The following is a 20,801-nucleotide window of genomic DNA, read 5'->3' as shown; positions in this document are numbered from 1 at the left end:
ACAACAGTCTGATCCAGCAGCGTACTGAACCAACACCAGGAGATAAATGCAGCTTCACAACAGTTGCTTCCATGGGCAGTGAGAGAAGTATTGCAGCTCTACATCCAGGAAAACTGGCAGAGAGAGGGCTGTGGTGAGAGAGCTAAAACTCAGGAATACCCGCGCTCAGGCACAGTACTCCTGTAGCTCCATTTCTATCCATAATATTTATAAACAAATGTTTTTTAACCTCGCCTAATGGTTCCTTATTTACATTGCCACTGGGGTGTGCAGCAGGAACAGGAGCCAGTGGCACCCATGCTCGCTGGGGAACAGCAGCGCACGCTGTGCTGCTGCTTTCCTTGAACCCTCTGAGAAGCCTGCGAACACAGCACCGCGTTTAGATGTATGAGGGACATAACATTACAGCTGTGCTCTGCAGTGTTTTACACTATATAAATACAGCGGCTGTCATCCTCTCATCATGATTATTCCATGTGAAGTGCATGAACACCCAGAACAGAGACAGGAACCCCGGATGCCTGTCCTCAAGGGGAAAGCTGTGACCAACAACACATATCATGCGTATTTGCTATCCCTGTGAATACTGAAAGGTTTCATGGTGAGTGGGATGACTTAAAATAGAGACAGGCCAGCTCTATGCTGATGCTACAGGCATTTGTTAATCCGGGAGCTGGAACATGTGGGTTCAAGTTTTCACAAGCAGAGAAGGGAGCCAAGCCCAAGTCACACGCTGTGGGAGTGCTCTCACCCCAGATGATGGATGGCGTGAAAGAACAAGTACAATCCCCTCCTTCATAGGTGCTGCTTTCAGAGCAAAACCATTCACCTTTTCTTTTTGAAGAATCCAGAGCAAAAGGTGTGCATTAGGCATGCTGCAGACATGTAATGAACCCTGAGGGAAATACACAGGAGAAGGCAGAGTTGGAGGAGAGGCATTTGGCTGGAGAAACGCATGAAGTCACTCATCTCTGACCTGAGTGGGGGACTCTGGCAGAGCTAGAGGAGCAGAACTGGAAGGGTTTCCACTGGTGGAAGTGTGGGAGCTTTGGAATGAAAAAAAAAAAAAAAAAAAAAAAAAAATTGAAAGCGGGCTTTCAATCAAGGGGAATCACAGCTGCTGGGAACAGGGGAGAGAGGGACTGTCCTCCACCTTACCTCATGGTACTTTGATAATGGAGAAAAGAGTACTTAAATACTCACCACCTAGATAATTTATATGTATATATACACACACACACACATATATATAAACAGCTGTGTTTTATGCTTGTAAATGCTTTGCTGATAGAAAACTGTTACGTTTTCCACCACAAATACTGGAAGCAGTGGGAACTTCTTCATTTATCCATGTGGGCAATGTGCATTGCAGTTGAGGAACAAAAGAAGTAACCATTTCACGGGCCGCTTTGTGGTGTTTCACAGTTCACCAGGCAGCCAAGCACCACAGGCTGTCTCACAGGAGTTCAAAGGATGAATCCTTTGGACAGTTTAGTCTAGGCAGCATTGAGCTGCCTGAAGTCTTAGACTGGATGTGAAAATCCTCTGGTGGATTTGGCCCCAGGCAACATACCTTGTGGGAAACTGAAGTCAGACTTTGAAATTCCTGAGCCGATGTCAAAGACACCGGTGTCAAACACCACAATCTGTGCAGGTAGGTATCTATAGTTGGAGGTGAAGTCTTATTCAGGGAGCAAAGAGCATTCCTTGCTTTAAAATGGATAGCAAAGAGACGCTTGAAGTTAGCTCTCTTCTGCTCCTGGAAACATGATCCTTTTCACTGAACTTTTCATAGACTGACAGTCAAAAATCTTAAACATTGGACTATAAATGTTTAAGATCAAGCTCTCAGCTGACGTAATATCCTACAGAGAGATATTTGGACAGCACACTGTGTAACAGTAAGAGCTTTTGCTAAGGCAGAAATTCGGCAAGATCCTAATTACGTCTGTGCTGAGATTGGGTACCTGCTAGAGCTTCTCCATGGGGACAAAGAAATGTTATTTCTACTAAATAGAAGGCAATTTGCTATAATCTGAAAATAACAGCATGAAAAGAGGGTCAGCTGGGTAAAATCAGTTCAGCTCATTTTATAGGGCACAGGGAAAAAAAAAAAGAATAAGAGAGACATACAAGAAGAAACAATCAGTCTGATTAGACAGGGGAAGGAAGGAAAACTGGTACAACATGGCATAACTTGCAAATTCCTGCATGTATACTCACCAGCTGGTATATTGTCTGCAGTTTTAGGCTGAGTAAGACTACTTACTTTTCATGGTAAAGCAATCATGATGCCCTGTACAATCATCAAGGGGCTGCATTGATAGAGATTGATAAATTGCTATTAAATGAATAAAGTGAACCCTCCAGCAACAGGAATATGAAATTAAAGGCTGCATACCAGAGAGTGCATGTCACTGACTGTATTAAATTTCTGCTAGCACTTGAAGGAAGTGTGAAGCACAATCTAAATCCCTACAGCAATTAATCAGTATGTTTCCACCTCTCTTAGGTGAAACACATCTGTCCTTGATTTTCTGTTTCCCCCAGGAGATTCAAAAAGAGAATCCACGAGCTGAAGATGACTGGGCTGTGTTTGAGGAAATTAAAAGTGTGTTGAAATCAAACTACCTGCTTTTCCATGTACCCAGTGGTGGCAGACAACAGACTACTGCTAAAAAATGCTTACTTTCTGATACAATTCTTTTTATCTAAGGATATAAAGAAATCTCTTCCTGCTACCCCTTTAGTAACAATTGCTTAATTTAACTTATAAGCAAATAAAGTAATGAGGCTATGAAAAACGACTATGCATTTTATCTTGAAGTTTAGTTCAGTTAATAATTTTGCTTACATCTATGGTAAGAGTCCAAATTTCAATGAAATGGTACTTTTGTAACATATGGATGGTTTAATGCATTTTGATGAACAAAAGGCTGTTAAACAGAGAAATAATCCTGTCTTGAATATGGGACATTCATATAGAGTGCTGCTTCGCCTGTAAAACCCCTCACCATCAACCAAGGTCCCAACAGGGCTGCTATTTTCCACCACCACTATCAGCTTCCACTTTTATACTGCAGGTCTTAGTGGCTGCTTCCAGCATCGTGTTATTTAGATGAGATGCCATTCAACAGAAAACACAGTCAGTATGAGAATGAGAAAATAAAAATTAAAGAGGAGAAAATCAACCTGGTTTGGTGCTAAAGCCCCACACAGGCTGTCATGGAGCCTTCTTTGGGTCTTTTGTGTCTCTTTAGGCAGAAATGGTTTACTCTGTCGTTTACAACATAGGACTATTTTCATGTCTCATACAAAATTTCAAGATTTATTTATGATTCCCACCTTTTCACCCAGAAAAAAATCTGCACTGTCCCTGCTCTGCTCAGCCCTGCCCTAAGGCTTGAACCTGGAGAGCCCCACCTCTGAGAGTATTTTGTGTGTTAGCATCTAGCACTGTGGTATCCTGCCTGCTGATGAGGGTTGTCAGGTGCCACGATCACACAAATACTAAAATGTACTACATGTAGGTCAGGACTTCATGATCCTAAAGGTCTTTTCCAGCCCCGATGATTCTATGTTTTTAAATAAGCAGCCACAGAGGAAAACATTGCATCGCCCATCATAAATATTACTTGAGATGATCTCCTCTCGTGGCCAGGGACTACTGTTATTCTTCAGGAAAGAACTCAAGTTGCAGAAAGAAAAAAGAAGAAAAGAAATCACTTATGTGGAAATCGTGCATTTTGGGCCCTGAACAAAACTCCTTAGATACAGCAAACTTCATATATGGCATTTAACAGATTTATGCCGTTTGAATAACTTCATTTGGAAGAATCGGGCTAATTTCAGTCATTCAGAGACTCATTTTCCTTTATTTGTGGCCACCTGCACAACTTGCATTATTTCAATGAGCCATGTCCTCATCTGGATCTTAGTGAATGACTCATTTCTGTTTGATGCATTTATTTTGCATCTCATGTTTTGAAAACACACATTTCATGGGAACTGTGTTCAATGCCTCAGTTCTGTTCTGTTTGTTTTAAGAATGCAGCCCGAGCTAAAAATGGCATATTCCATATTCCTGAAGGTTTAAAATAATGAAGATCATGGAATGTCACCTGAAAATCACAGAGTGTGGATTGCCAGGTTGGGCTGTGCAGAATATCAAATAGGAAGCAATTTGAAGATATTTACTTAAAACTATCCTTCTGCGATGAGGCTGGTGAGAAGAGTGGCTGAGAGAGTGAGTCATGAGCTAGGACAGCTTGCCTCTCTGAACACATCTGTGCTGTAGGAAAACAGATCAGAAATATCACAGAATCACAGAATTGTAGGGGTTGGAAGAGACCTCAAGAGATCATCGGGTCCAACCCCCCCTGCCAAAGCAGGTTCCCTAGAGCAGGTTGCCCAGGTAGGCGTCCAGATGGGCCTTGAGTATCTCCAGAGAAGGAGACTCCACAACCTCCCTGGGCAGCCTGTGCCAGTGCTCCCTCACCCTCACTGTGAAGAAATTCTTTCGCATGTTCCACACAGGTGCAGAACTTCCTGTGCTCCATCTTGTGGCCATTGCCCCTTGTCCTGTCCCCACAAACCACTGAAAAAAGGTTGGCCAAATCCCACCATATCCCACACTTAAGATATTTGTAAACATTGATGAGATCCCCTCTCAGTCTTCTCTTCTCCAGGTGAAACAAGCCCAGGTCTCTCAGCCGTACCTCACAGGGAAGAAGCTCCAGGCCCTGTATCATCTTTGTGGCTCTCTGCTGGACTCTTTCCAGGAGATCCCTGTCTTTTTTGTACCAGGGAGCCCAGAACTGGACACGCTACTCCAGGTAAGTATCTTGTGTGCTGGCAAGGCAGCACTCGCTGAACTGCACTCAGGTCCCCAGGGAGCTCAGAGAAGCGCACAGCCAGGCGCGTGATGACAGAGCTATCAGCCCGTCAGGAGGCAAGGTGTGTTACCACACAAATGCCTGGTGGTGTGACAGGCCCTTCAAAACTGGGGAGTGGCTTTTGGGTACTGAACTAGAGAAATCTGAAAAGGTTCTTGATTTTCAAAATGTGTAGCAGTTTCCCCTGAAGGCCAAGGCCTCTTTATGGGATCATGTATCAGAGACACTTAAAATACTGGCCGCGCTGAAGGACCAGACCACAGGAGACTACTATGTAGCCTATTTTGAAAAACTTTGCTCTTACCCTTTTGTGCATCAAAAATGCACATAGGTATTCACCTATTGTTGACGAGCATTTCTTTCAGCCCTTGAGTTTCACCCCCAGTGCCTTTTCAGCTTTTAAGTTCTTTAAAACTAGAGTCACCATTTTAACATTCAAGCAGTCCCCTGTTCTCAAATTTGTGGTTATGATGAGAAAAGTATTTATATTGGCAAGATAAAAATACCTGCCCATGTACTGGTTTTTATTGTCTGGGAAACACCGAAGAAATCCTGAAATTTGACCCACCCAGAGAATTACAGTGTCGAAGATAATCAGTAGCATGACCTTTTGCAAGCTGTTTCCTTATCAGGAGGATTAGCAGTGGTGATTTATGGGCTGGTGATTAACACTAAATCTATGCAATTCTCTGACTGCATCAGCTTCTGGGAGGAGAAGAAAGAACAAGACCCCAGAACTCCTGTTGGTTTTGCTGCACAGCACGGCTTTTACAGCACCACTTTTGGACCGATCCCAGGAGGGCTCATTGTACAGCCTGTTTAACTTATCTTTGTGGACTCAGAAAGCAACAAAATCAACACAAAGTCCTGGGACCCAGTGTAAACTGTATGTCATCCTTTCAGGCACATTTCCATGAGGTCAGCTTTACTTTTTTGGCTGATTCATCAAACCCTTTGTATTGGGCTCGGAGCACTACGTAAACATTAGATTCTTTCTTAGCTCTTGGAAAATGGCAGTCCCAACATGCCTTATGGCAGCAATTTCCCTGGAAGCAAATTGGATTTGGATTTGAAATACTTTTGCTTCTCCCGTCATCAGCCTTCAAGGACATGCCAAAATAAACACAATCTTGTTCTACCATCTTTCATTTCTCCCGTCCCAGTAGGAAGAATGCCTGGAAGTATTTTAGGGCTCTGTTGAATGGGAGCTGCTGCTGAGTCTGCCCAGCTTGGAGGTTAGTACTAACATGGAAGGTTTGCCAAGATGTAACAGGATTTTATCTTTGTAGTTTTGCAAGTGTTTTGGTAAGGCCAGTAGGCCAAGAGAGACTGCTGATACCAGCATATAGCGGCCCTAGTTCATACTGAACAATTGCTGTGAGAAAGGCTTCTTCAAAGCTTCCATTTGCGATGTTCTTTCCAGTCATTGAAAGACAATTTCTGACAATACTGAAATGCATAGATACTGGAATATACACCAGCTTTAGTGTCCAAGAGTGATAAAACAATCAAGAGCCTGACCCTTTGCAAGGTACTGCCTTGTCTACAGGACTACCCACAGTGATAAACGCTGGCAATGTTTCTTTGGAAATACATTGCTCTAGAGCTGGCCTTGTAACCTGCTCACACCATGGCGTTCGCTGCCATTCCTAACAGGTTCAGAATCATGTAAGGGAGACAAAAGTAGAGCAAATTGTGAGACACTAGATCTGTTCCTCTTATAGCAAGGCAATCAGACAACACGTGATGTTACAGTCAGCATTCCTGGTTCAAGAAAGGCTGGGTTCTCCTCAGTGCTGCCTCTCTGACAGGTGGGATGTGTGGTCACGCTCTGTAAAGCCTTACTTCACCATCCCACCCCTGAACCAGAGGGCTAATTGCAAAAACAAAGCATGAATTTTCCTCTCAGTATTAAACTACATTGATTCTTTAACTTCTCACTACCAGCAGATATCACGTACTTCCACCGGGACACACCTTATAGCTGATAAACTTTTTCTCCAATGGCTTAAGTGCTTCCCTTCTTTTAAACCAGTTTCCTCTACCACTGAAGAGACTTCATCTCCAATTTCTTGCACCCCTCCCTCTCTTCCTTCCCCCAGTTTCAAAACATTGTTTGCTAAGGTCCCTTATGCCTTACTTCTCTCTCATTCTTGTTTTCTATCCTCCCACCCTAGTGCAGACTTCATTTTCCTTTGCAATTTGTGGCACGTTGGGTATTATACCAGAGCTACCAAAACTAGCTTCTCTTTCTTCTTCAAATTTCCCGTCATCTGGGCAAAACCATGCTTTGGAGTGGGGTTTTGGTCCTTATAACCAGGTGAGCTCTCTCTCTTCCCACTTTGAGATCTGTAATGCTCCCACTTGCACAACACACAATGTCCTGCACGGACAGCACTGGATATGATGAGCACAGGCACGCAAAACCCAGGGGTATTGCTCACCTGCCCGCTCCCTGGGCAGTGCCCCAAAACAGGCAGAAGATCCCGGGGCTGCTATAATGGAGCAAAGTGCTTGGAGCTGGTGGAGATGAAGCAACTGAGGCTATGGGGTAAGGAAAGAGAGAAGTGAGAAGAATCCAAACAGAGTGCAAATTTGACAATTTTTCCAAGAAAAGATTAGAAAGTAAAAACAGAACTAAAATCTCCCTCACAAATCAGGTAGTGGAATAAGGGAAAAGTAAACACTAGCACCTGTTTGATGTGTTAAGAACCTTCCTCTGTCTTGCAGAAGGTTTGTTCTCTTTGCTCCCTTAGCATTACAAATAGAACACAAGGAAAATCTAGCACTAATTCCTGTTGGACTGAAGCAGGTGAATTTGAAGTGTCAAGATTTTGGCTAAACATAGATAAAATGTGAATCATTCCTCTTTCAACTTCAAGAACAGGCAAGTAGCTGTGGTGTGAAATTCTGATAAAACTCTAATGCACCTATTGTTCTCCCTTAAGATATAATAGCTGCACAAGTTCAGAAATAATCTCACATGTTTACTTATAAATGAACACATGAATAGCACTACTGGTGACTAACACACTGAGCTGCTTCTCAAACTTTACCTTGTGCACCACCAGATTTATAGGAGTTACCAGCCCTAGATGAAAATCTAGGCTGACTAGATAGAGAGCTGTTTTTTTATTTTATTTAAGTCCACTTTAATCCTTCAGGAGTGCCTGTTACATATTGAAAAACACTGTTCTAGATCACTGCTCCACATTCTGTAGCTTATGGAGAAAGATTCTAGTAGAGGGAAATTACAGCAATGACACTTCACTACTGCAGAGCACCAAGCTTCCTCTAACCCTCTTAATGCCATGTGCAACTGTGCAGATGGCGACTTTAGATCCTCAGTATGGAAATTTCTTCTAAATTTGATCCAGCAAGCTCCTCCTCCAAGCAAGGTTCATCAGCTGCGTGCTGAAGTGTAATAGCTGTGCTTCCAGCTTCAGCAGAATGGAATACATTTGCATTGTATTGCAATTGCATGATGCTTCAGATAGATTTCCTGTGACTATCCCCCACCCATTGTATCTTAGACATGCATCTTAGCTTATTTGAATTTAACTTATTTGTCTTCTGAGAACATCTCTTTGTCTATTAACTGCATTGGGAATGCAAGATCCTAAAAATCTATGTGCTCTGAGCCATACCTTACTGCAGATCTGGAACAGCCACTGTGTGTATCATTTGCTGTTAGTGAACTAAAACCCAGTGCTTTTATATGTTTTAACAGAAAAGATGCAAGAAAATTGAAAAAAACACTAATGAAGTGCTCTTGTATGATACATATTCCAGAACTAGATAGGATTTTTACACTAATTAATATCACTTAGCAGAACAGTCACACTGGCTTTTAGATTCCTACATGAGAATGAACCCATATGGCATACTGACTTTCAAAGACAGAACTGGCTGCTACACCACTTTTGGTGTGCCAATGTTGTGTATGCAGGAAAAGCAGCTCAGCCAAACACACAGAAGATAATAGCACGCACTCATTTCTCATGTACAAGAACAATAACAGATCCCTTTCACTACATTTAATGAAAACTGTCATAAACACGCAGTATTGCATTTCTGTCATCTTTTGGAGCTGATAGGTTTCAGCAGATTTTTAGAAATCAGATAAGCCACATGCGGGTTCATGTTGAAGGCCAAGTGCTCAGGATGTGCAGCTGTAACTGCAGGCAATGACTGCTCCCTCAGCAGAGCTTCGTAAAGGTATGTCTTAAATCTACACGGAAATGAAAGATATTTTGATATCTGAAATTAAAGGGGAAATACATTGTGAGGTAATATTTCTAAGAAAGAATTCTGTTTTTACCTTGAAATATACATTTTTATTCCACAGTGTTTAATTAGCTTTATGTCCACTTTCTTGGAAATGAAACATGTCAATCAAGTAGAGTTCACATTTTCAAAACCAACACTTACCAGGAGATACCTTACTGATTGTGTTAAACCTGGTAATTTTCAGCATTCATAATACATTATTCTGTACAATACAGCTTTCCTTCTTATCTTTTCCTCAAAACCAACCCTTGTTCTCATGTTGGATTTTTAACAAGTTCACATGCTCAAAGATATTTTCCTAAAGAAATTTACCACATTACACACCAGCACAGAAATTGTAAAAACAGTCATAAAGTTGTTGCCACCCTTACAGGCTACCATCCCTCTATATTAACATTCTCTCTGGAAATTGTTACGGATGGAGGGCCAAACATAGCTCCTGGCTAAGCTAGCCCAACTCTGTTGACTTCAAAAGGAATGCACCTGCCTTGTGAGGTTTCTTTTTTTTTTTTTTTTGAATAAAAGCTTCCTCGGAAGGTTAATGGAAATTAAACTTTCAATCTATTCTAGATTTTCAAAAGGGAAATTTATCCTTTATCACTGGGCAGAAATGAATTTTCCAAAGTATTAATGAATTTCTGTCTCATCCATGCTTTGAAGTTTTGATACCATTCTATAAGCTTTTTTCTCCTTTGAATCTTTTCCTGTAAGCTCATTTTTTTTTCTTTTTCTAGAATAGCAGGAAGCTCTTTCCAGTTTTTAATAAAGATAAATGGAGCCCCCATGGTTTTTAATAATTGTAATGGAGCACTGTGGTACATTGATGAATTTCCGCAATCACCAGGTGTCATTACATCTTCTATAACAGGCAGGGATCCATACGAACAAGCTTCGTAAATCCTATAGCATTCTGTATTTATTCCCACTGGGCTCAATGTCAGATCACTCTGCAGCAAGGCATCCTGATAGTTTTTGAAACTTTCATTTGTTTCTTGAGGCTGCCACCTAGGAAAGTAAAGGGGTTGAACATTAATGTTTTCCCCACGCACATTACAATGAAAGGTAGAGATATACAGGGACGAGACATACAAGGAAACACTTGATGGACTTCCCAATGAATTTTTTTGGTCTTAAATACTTCAAATCAGTAGAGGCTCGCTTTTTACATCCTTCTGCTCTAGAATGTTAAACAATCTGTTAACCATCAGTCTGCCTGGAGTACCTCAGAAATGTCTGTGAGGTAAGGGTTTATGCCAGACACTACTCATCTCCTGAGACTCTTCATCAGGGTAGTACAGGTTTTCCTAAGCACTGCTGTGCCTACTATCAATCATTTTACAGGCATTGCTTGGCAAAATTAAGAAAAACTATCAGAACCCTATTCCTGTTACTCAAGACATCTGCTCTACCTATTGAGCCATGAAGAGTAATATCATTCAGATTAAATCATCCTTGCATAGAACACAGCAAAATATAGCTGCCTTTTTCTTCTAGTAAGATATTAAGACATACAAGGTGCAAGACAAGTATTTCTTCTCCTATCATAATCAAATGTATGTAAGGAAAAAAAAAGACAGACGGTCTTTCTATGTAGTATACATAGATCTTTGGAGGCATTTAAAAATCTACTTTAAAATATTGAAATAGAAAGGTTGTAATATGAAGTCTTATACAAAGGATGACTGGATACCTTTATTTGCACTGTGTTTTTTTTTAATTCAAGAAAGGATTGTTAATAATGAACTAAGCAAAAATGTCGGAGTATTTTTGTGAAGTAAATCAGAGTCTTACTGTTCTCTGGCTGCAATCCAGCAAAGCTTATCAAGTCCATCCTGCTTCAGGATTTCCATTAGAGTTTCCCTCGAAGAGTTCTTATAAACTGTTCCTAAGAAATTACATAGATACGACCTTGGATCGTGTAGCATTGACCAGCTGGGTTCTACAACCGGAAAATTTCTGTAGCTGTAAAAACAACGTACACATTAGATAATGACATGTTTTATGTCAAGAGAAAATACAGTTTGCGCTATTTCATGTTTACCATAGAAGATTCCAAGACTAAAAACACCTGTTTGTTACCAATCTACATCTATAAGCAAAGCAGTGCAAGTCCTGTCCAAAAAGTTGATCTTCATTCCTTCTGTCCCAACCACTCTCTTCTCAAATGTCTCTGAAGACTACTGTCTTGACATCAAAGAAATTACATATGCATGCTACAAACATCACTCAGAGACACGCTTTTCTGAAATCCTCTGTTCTGGATGCAACCACTGGTTTTGACTGAAGAGGCCAGGATAAAGACAATTATGGAGTTGAAGCATCAGTTACCTGACCCTCTGGGCATGTTCATCAGCTGAAAACACACTGGTAACCTCTCAAAGGAAAAATGTCACTGTGACTTGGTTGCATTCATTAATCTTTGGCTACTAAACAGCTTGCTGTACAAGCTATTCAACCTTGCTTTTAGGACTCAACAAAACCAGTGCAAAATCCTGGGATCCAATGTGAGCTATATGCTATCTTTTTATACTCATTTTCATTATTTTTTTTTTTGACTGGTTTTTCAAATCTTATGTCAGGAATTTTGGTCAGCTGAAAAACTGCTTCAGCAAAAGGGCTGGCACTAACTTTTTCATTAAATAAAGTTAATTTTATATTTTTGTCTGGAACAGATGAATGGTAAGGAGTCCTTTTTTTCTGCCCCTTAACATTCTCAAATTAAGATAGAGATTCCTTCCAATGTCATTATTTTAGAGGGATCACTGTTCTTTACTTTCCTGTTATTTGAAGAAAAAATATACCCTGATACCAACTCTTTAGTGCTTTTAGAGGTGGTCTCTATTTTCTTTCATAGCAATTTCTTAATTGTCATTAATAGTTCTGAACAGACACTCACTTTCCTGACCATCCCAGATTTTTTACGAACAGCCGTTTCCTACTTCTTCTCCTACCTGATGAATGTTAATTTACCTGCTCTCAGAGAACCGTTTTTTTCGTTCCAAGTATTTTTGCAGCTTCCTACATCTTTCTTTTCCCTCTTCCCTTGGAAAATCTGTCCCATTTACATAACTTTAACAACAATTTCTGCAACTGTTGGTGTAAAAGGGATGCAAAGCCCCATTCTGATACCCGATCTATCTTACCCCATCCAGCTTCGCACCTGAATTTACTCCATACAATTTGCAGACTGTCTCAGTATAGATACTAAATTCAAATACAAGACGAGTTATGAAAACAATCCTGAATTCTTTTCTTCTTTTATTACTACAGTAAGTAGCTACAATAGTATTAACTCTGTTAATATGGAGTAAACAGGAAGGAGTACATCTAACTGAACCAAACAGGTATTTACTCCAGATAAACAGTCTGAGCACTTAAGTATAACAAAAAGGTTTTGTGAGTAAGCACTTAAGCCAGTTTACGCTACTGTGATACTGGAGTGTACTAATCCCAAATGGGAGCCATCCAATTTCCATTTGAGAGCCAAAACAGGGGTTAAAAAACAGTACTGCCAGTACCACTGCTTTCCTGTCCAAAACAAGCAGTAGTTGGAACCTTTTTACATAAATACCTTTTAAATCCTTGTGTCATAAATATCTTTTAAATCCTCACGCACGTATTACATCAGCAGTTACAATAAATCTCAAGGGCAAATCTACTGAAGTAGAAATAATCAAACTGAAAACCCCACTGGACACAGGTTCCTTTTTTTTTTTTTTTTTTTTTTAAAGCTCCCTAAATCCTAGCCTTCTTTTTCTATGTTATTGTTTTAATTGTTAAATGTAATTTCCAAAGATTCCAATGCTTCATTTAGAAAAGCATTACCAGGACCAAGTTCTACAATTTACTTACTATAATCGTTTTGGGAACTAGCAGTAACATTCAGATGTATTGTCCACACCTCACACATAACAATTAAGTTTCAATTATAATTTGTGTCTACAGCACTTACGTGGCTACTCCTAAAGGCCACTGGAAAATATCTTCTTCATTTACCAATGCGTAGTCATATGTTACAAAGAGCAGATTTACAAATCCTCCGTGTCTTTTCAGGTATGGTTGAATCCATTCGTTGTTGCACTGCTCATTTCCAAGCAGCACAACAGCTACATGCTGTATCTTGTGAGTCTGGATTAATGTTTGTGCGTAATGCAACCACTGAGTGGCGTAAGCGATCTTTGCTTTTTCTCTTCCATTCAGAACTAGCACAACATTTTCAGCTTCAACTGAGAAGTAGCCAGGAACTACAGATGGACCAGTGATGAAGCTGTGAAAACCGAAATACAAACAGTAAACATCCTTAAGACAAATTATTGACCTTAATCCTCATCATCCTTACAACACTCCAAAGATTTTTTTCTTCAATAAACTAAATACAACACACCATGAAATACCTATGCATCTGTAACCATTTCTGTTCTTAACTACAGCTATAACACAGAAATAAAGTTGCCTTTACTTAAATGTGTCTTTGTGAGGAACAGCTGGCTGGTCTGATGTTTGATTTTTCTCTGAAATTTTGGTTATGGTAAGGTAACCAAAAAACAGACTGCATCATCTGATATTCTGTAAAATCTGTAACATGAGAGGTAGGTACCTAAAGGTAAACTTATGATGCTTGTATGACCCAGGTCAAATTTCAGGTTTTGAGTTTGTAGCACAAACATTGTAAGTATAAAATTGCACATTGTGATCTATCACAATATAAAAATAAATATATATGAAACAATAAATATAACAAAGGGCATTTCAATCATGTAGCAAAATCATTACATCACTGATAATTTAAAAGTACCTGAAGTACAAGTACATGAACAGCCTTTTATGAACTGCCACTAAGCAAACCAGTGTTTGTCAGCTCTTGCTCTTCAGTTAACTGCTGTTTTAACAGACTATTGACTGAACTCAAAGGATTAGTGATTACACACCTCAGGAAAGAGTGGAGGAGAAAAAACAAACAAAAAAAAGTTTTTGTTCTCCTCAGGAATCAATGAAGTGTTAGCTCTCTAGGTCTTCAGCATTACTATATTTTTTTTCAACTACCAGCTATACTTAATTTAGAATAAGAGAATTTTAATTGAGAATGAACTTGAAATGCTGAGACTAAACAGCTAGTTTCAGTTCAAATGTGTTTTGTAGGAAGAAAATTCACATCAAAAGCCATACAAACTACTCCAGTGAGGATACCTGGAACAGACTGACCTTCAGCAAGCATGTTCTAAACCTGAGTTAGGCTGTCATGGTGCTGCCTCAGTGGGAGCGGCACATCTTGGAGCCAAGATTCGGGAGACACACGATTTGGAATTAAGACTTTTAACAGATCAAATGTAAATCAGGTCAATACTTGAATCCAAACATACAGTGACAAAAGACTTTGTAGGGCACAAGGACAGTGACATCCTCATCACTGAGATTCGCAAGAGAGAACATCAAAATGCCTAAAATAGCGGGTGGGATATGAAGTTGCCTTGATGATCACCTTGTAAAGAGACCTGGGGGAAATGGGTTTTGTCTATGGACACAGTGCTGTAAGGCTACGAACTTCACAGGAGTAACAGGATGAAGAGGTGGGGAAGCAATGGTCGGTGTGTAGGAAAACGTGAAGCTTAGCAGCATGAAACTGCACTGGAGGGGGAACACTGAAAATCCCATACTGTAGTACAGAAACATCATACTAAGGTTGTGATATTAACTCCCAGTTAGAATACAACAGGGACTGGGAAATGTAAGGGGGATTGCAGAAGCTACTAAATTAAGACGTGCAGTAGCACTAGGAGAGTCTCACTATTCCCAGGGAAGTAGTCACTGCACCAAGCCTGTTGGAGTTTAAGAAGCGTTTGGACTGTGCACTCAGTCACATGGTCTGAATTTTTTGGGTTGCCAGGAGTTGGACTCGATGATCCTTGTGGATCCCTCCCAACTCGGCATACTCTGTGATTCTGTATAGACTGTATCTGGTGATATATGGAGATGACATTTTTTACTCAATAAATTACTTGCTTCCTACGAAGTCCTTGTTTTTCCTTGCTAGTCTTAGAACCCCTATGAACCTGGTTCCAAAGGTGATAGTCAGACAGCCTCTCTGAAACAGCAATACAATTAACACCATACCAGAAGAAAACATGCCAAATATATCCAGCATGGATACTTGATATGAAATAAAGGAATTACTTAAAAACAAGAAAATCAAGAGAACAACTCTGAGAGAAGTAGTACAAATAACTACTAAAGGAAACTAAATTGCCACAAGCTATCCTTTGGGAAATCATATGGCAGGTAAAGAAGTCTTTGCTCATTGATTTTGTTGACAAATATGCTTTCATTCAGGTACCTGCAACGAATGGCTGTGGTTTGCATAAAGAGGACAGGAGAATGGGGAAGAAGAAAACTGTTGAACAATCAACCAAGTTTATCAGGGCCTGGGGGAAAGAAGTTCTGAACGTTAAAATAGAGAGGGGTGTGACTCTCAACAGAACAAACATTTAGGAATGCTTTTACTTAATGATAAGTTTGACACCTTCTCTACAAACATCCTCCTGGATGACAAGTGAGAGAAGGATGTGAATCGCTTCAGGCCAACGAAGCTGATAAACTCTTCCTACTTCTTGAAGGAACATGCCAACACATCACTAAAAATCACAGCTCAGCAGCTCCTTCTTCACCTGTGTTGTTATGTAAATGTCCCTGAAGTTCATGTAGAAGTTGATACTTTCACTATCCTTTAGGCAACTTCCTGAGTAAAAACCTAAAAGCCATCAGAACGTGCATTTTCCACCATAAAGATATGCATTGGGCTTATTCATGCAAGTGTGTTCAAGTGCTATTTTGGCATTTCTGTGTCTTCTGATCTGATGTTCTTTAAAAACATTCATGTGAGCTCTATGTTTTAACAATCATTAGACTTACCACAAAACTGCACAGCAGCACATATTCTCCAAATATGTCACCTCAGCTAGCTCCCTCTAGCCTCATCTAGTAATCAAATGGAGATAATTTACCTCAGCCAGACAATAAAGAAGTCAACAATTCCAGAAAATATTTTTATGACCGAGCAGCCAAAATCATACTAATTTGTCGTCACAAAAAGCTAAAGATTATCATTTCCAATTTGACTAAAAAGTAGAACTTCAACTATTTTATTTCAAAATCCCAATCATTAAAATCACAGTTATATTTACATATTTTCTGTAATTTTCATAAAAAAAATCTTACTAGCCTGTCAAATATTAACTGCTGCTATATTGGTACCTGATATAAACTTTGTATTTTCATAGGATTTTATGTTCAAGTTGAAGTTAAAGGCTATTATCCCCAATACCTCTAAATATAACAAGAAGATACTCATATGCTAGTATGAAAGTCTTCCTTTGAGAGATACACATACACAGACCATGTAAGGTTATTATTCATCTGAAACAGGCAGACCAGAGAGAAAATATCCATAATCAGTCAAGTGATGGTCTCAGTTACATGCAGCAAATTATTTCTTATTAACATAAAAGGCAAGGTCTTGAAAAATATCCTTGTGTGCATGCCAAGAAGACAATGTATATGATAGAATGTCAAGGATTTATTTTGTTTTTGAGATTTTATATCTAGGAAAAAAAAAAGCATCTCTTCCCACCAGCAAAACACTACAGGCATTGCTCCCTACTGAAAAAAGGTATTATTGTATTCTTTCTCTGAGTCTGTGAATGGAAAAATCTCTTGATCTCCATGAAGGAGATGACCAAGAGTGCAATAGCACCATACATATTTTTTTTCCACAGTTCTTTCAAATACACAGATCTTTGCAAAAGAGCTGATGAAATTGCTTCATAGCTTTTGATTTTTAATAGCAGTGCATTTGGGCTAAAATTTATTGGTTTTATCAAGTATGTTTTTCCATTAATGCAACCATTTATTGCGGTAATATTAAAGGAGAAATTGTATGCATACTTCTCTGTTATCAAAACACTACAAAATTAAAGCACTTGCAACTGATATTAAAATAATTGCAACTCTGATAGACAAAATAATGCACCGGTGCATCTTATCATGCTTTTTAACAAACTATGCATTGGAAAGCTAAATTTCGCACAGATTAAGTCAACTTCACAAAGCTAGTACCTGAAGTATGTTTTTCCTGCCTTTTGGCTTCCTTCTCTCCATGGTGCAGTCACATCAGCTGGCTCAAGATGCCCTTCAAAAATATGTTGCCAAAGGTAAAGACCTACATAAATGATGAAGATATGATGGTCAATTTGAATGCACATACCTTGCCTACTCTACACTACCAACAAGACAAAAAAAATTGCTTAAGAAATGTCAAAGCTTCCTATATAATGCAGACATTGCCCCCCCCAATTTCTGTATGACTTGGTAATTAAGATGAATTTTTCAAACATCAAGGCATTTTAAAAGATTCTTTGGCTGTCAAAATATCAGTAGATGAAGATATATCACACTATCACTTCTGCTAGCATCTCTTTCTGGTACAGTTAACACCTAAAAATTAACAAATATTAATCTCCATTTTAAGGACAAGCATACTGCTCTTAAGCTATAGTGAAATACACCAAATTTTATGTCAGAATACCAACGTGTTCTACAATACTACATAAAAGTTCAACTTACGCTGGAAATTTCGCATTTCTGAAAAAGCTGTTATACAGACAACAAGATGTCTTCAGCAGTAGCTAAAAACCTTAGGAGGACCTTGGCCCCCAGTTTATGTAGAGAGGTCTCTCAGTATCTTCTACAACAGAACATTTTTCAAGTTCATCAGTGATTATACTTGTATGGTACACAAATTACCTTATTTCTCACTGTACAGTGCTCTAGTTCATAAAGTGTAAATGTTACAATTATTCTGTTTTAACCAAATAAGATGCCTGTTTATCTGTTGCTCTGTAAACTACACTGGCTTCAAAAAGTTAACTCTGCCATTTGTGTGACTTTCCCTGGATAGAAATGAAAAACAGCTCCCAAAAGAACTGATACAAAGAATCTGGCACCTAACTACTCTTATATTGGTATTAAGATATTTTTGATAACTAGCTTCTATTTCTTTAACACTTTTCATTTATAGATGTCCACATATTTTAATCATATACATACATTAGAGTCAACTAAAGAAAAAAAGGCAAAGTGATTTATCAGAAGTTGTGATTACATAGGCCTAGATTACATCTGCTTACCAATTGCTGCTTTTCCCCAAATCTGCACTCTAAGACTGGTTTGCTCTAGGTGAGATCTTGCATTTTTTATCATCTTAACGTTATTTTCATATCTCTGTTGAGAAGCAATCTGTTCATTCTTCTCATCGGCTTCCCATGGATTCCACTCTTCGTTTCCCATAGAAACATGATCTATATCTAGGAAATCCAAAAAGAGAATTTATATAAGAACTCTGGGCTTACAAACGTAGAAAATTTATAATTTTTCTGGTCAGTCCTGAATTCCAAATACCCTCTTAGTCAGTATAACTTAGTTTATGTGGAAAAAAAATTAAAATATGTTTATGTCGATGACATAGCTCTATACATGCTAAATGAGCTGACACACAGAAAAACAAATGAAATGTGATTTTTATTAGGAAGTGTGCAAACTGCTTGATAAACAGGGGTCTTATGGCAGAATTGGGGCACGTCCTTCCCAGATAGGTTCATTTTTCCCTTCCCTTCCCTTCCCTTCCCTTCCCTTCCCTTCCCTTCCCTTCCCTTCCCTTCCCTTCCCTTCCCTTCCCAAGGTGGCGCCCGCCCCGCCCGCGGCACCAACAAAATGGCGGCCGCCAGCGCAGTCCCGGGGGAGGGGGGGGGACGGCTCTGCCCCGCTCTGCCCTCAGCCCCCGGCGCTGCCCGGGCTCCCCGGGCCGTGCCCGTTGTTCGCCCCCAGGCCCCGTCGGAGCGATGCCGGCCGCGGCCGTGCCGCTGGTGCCGGGCAGGCCCGCGGTGGGCGGCTAGGAGCGGGGTGCGTGGGGGCGGCCGCCACTCTCACCTCGCGGGCCGCGGCGGTCCCTGTGCGGCGGGCGGGGGGCGGCCGGGCGGCGGGGCCGGAGGAAGACGGTGTAGGCCGCGTAGAGCGAGAAGAGGCCGTAGGCGAGCAGCAGGGCGGAGCACAGCCGCCGGCGAGCGCCCCGCATCCCGCCCGGCGGGAGGGGCCGCGGCCGCGGCTCCGGGCTGCGTCCCCTGGCGAGGAGGTTCAGAGGCGCCCCCCGCCATCGGGTTCCGCGGCCGGCCCCGAGGGGTCCCGGCGCCGTCCTCTCGCCCCGCTCCTCAGGCGGGGAGGCCGGGCCATGGCCGAGCCCCGCGGGCTAAGGCTGCTGCCCCACAGGCGAGGCGCTGCAGCTGCTGCGGTGCGCTCTGCGCCTCCCCACGAGGGCTTCAGGAGGCCAAAATGCGAAAGGAAGGATATATATATATATATCTTTTTTTTGACTAAGCATCAGTCCTCTAAAGCTAGATGCTACAATATCTCTCAAGCCACTGCCAGGCCATTTTCTAACACCATGATCCTAATGACAGCCGAAGCACAGTGCCCTTCACCTACCCTAAGCACGATCTGCTACAGCATGGGCTATAACGCCACATACAGCCTCGCAGCCTGTTTTGGATCTAGGCATTTTTCCTTTATTATTTATTTATTTATTTATCCTTACAAACACTAAACTTTGCTCGAACTCTGACCTAAAACTTGTTGAATGGACCCTCTGCTTGCTCCCAAACAAAATGTACCTGGTCTGTCTTAGCAGGCCTTCCGAGACAGGTTTACAATCAGCCCGCTGCCAAGTCTTAATGTACTGACCTACACACGCACAGAACTAGAAACGCACCCTGGTGACCAACAGTGGCAGCACTGATTTCTTTATTCTGGTATCCTGATCTTATGGTTTGTGTCAGCTTGACTTATTTTTTTCTAGCCCAGCTCCTAGCCCTGAATTTAACCCTGGGTAATTCTGCCCATTTAAAACCTGCATATAATGCATTTATCAAGACTGGTGGTAATCAGTTGCCAAAGTGAAGGTCAGTAGGCTCGTTGCCTCTTAGGCATCATGGTCACTTTCCTTTGATTATAGTGATTTGTAATTTTATTGGATAAGTGCACTAGATAAATGCTTTCAAAATGATGACTGAGTTTTTCTCTTGCCTAGTGTTACGTGAATGCACAGTGAAGTGGCATAGTCACAAACTTCGGGAAGACCAGAAGCATGGAATATTAAACTATCTTCGGCTTTAACTACAGCCTGTTTTTTAGACTATCAGTAACTGGATTCATGTGCTGAACTGCAAAACTTCATCGGAAACCCTTGTGCAAAGACTTTACAATTTAATTCAAAATACAGTAATAAAAGTATGCTAAACAGTAGAACCAAAAGGGAAGAAGAGAACAATAGAAATGAGTTAAGAAGGACATAGAACAGTCTTACAGCAACTGTAGTAGACAGCCCCCAGAGTAGATGACAATGTTTGATCACTTGGAAAGAAAATCAAATGCAGAAAATATAGTGAAAATAGCTGCAAGAAGGAACAGCATATACTTCCTGAGCATAAAATTTTAATCTTATATTTCCTACCTATATTAATTCATTTTACATTTTCCAAGTTGCATTTGTTCATTTCATGGGCAGAACAAGAT

The 20,801-nt window shown here is 40.6% G+C and overlaps 1 protein-coding gene across 3 annotated transcripts; it reads right to left on the bottom strand.

Moving 5' to 3' along the window:
* Window positions 1–9,225: 9,225 nt before the first annotated feature.
* Window positions 9,226–19,959, bottom strand: RXYLT1 (ribitol xylosyltransferase 1). Of its 3 annotated transcripts, none has more exons than XM_005020967.6 (6): window positions 19,901–19,959; window positions 18,365–18,541; window positions 17,295–17,397; window positions 13,138–13,452; window positions 10,977–11,147; window positions 9,226–10,190 (listed from the first exon to the last, which is right to left on the bottom strand). In XM_005020967.6, the coding sequence occupies exons 2-6, from the start codon at window positions 18,522–18,524 to the stop codon at window positions 9,773–9,775; spliced, it is 1,167 nt and encodes a 388-aa protein (XP_005021024.3). In that variant the 5' UTR covers window positions 18,525–18,541; window positions 19,901–19,959; the 3' UTR covers window positions 9,226–9,772. The 3 variants fall into 3 exon arrangements, with proteins under 3 accessions (XP_005021024.3, XP_027312230.3, XP_012956380.1); XM_027456429.3 differs by lacking the exon at window positions 19,901–19,959 and adding an exon at window positions 19,164–19,832; XM_013100926.4 differs by lacking the exons at window positions 18,365–18,541; window positions 19,901–19,959 and adding an exon at window positions 16,092–16,157 and having other exon boundaries at window positions 17,295–17,381.
* Window positions 19,960–20,801: the final 842 nt, after the last annotated feature.

This window comes from Anas platyrhynchos, chromosome 1, assembly GCF_047663525.1.
Source record: "Anas platyrhynchos isolate ZD024472 breed Pekin duck chromosome 1, IASCAAS_PekinDuck_T2T, whole genome shotgun sequence".
Classification (NCBI taxonomy): Eukaryota; Metazoa; Chordata; class Aves; order Anseriformes; family Anatidae; genus Anas; species Anas platyrhynchos.
Note: the sequence above shows the minus strand (reverse complement) of the source record. Positions and strands in the feature narration are given on the sequence as shown.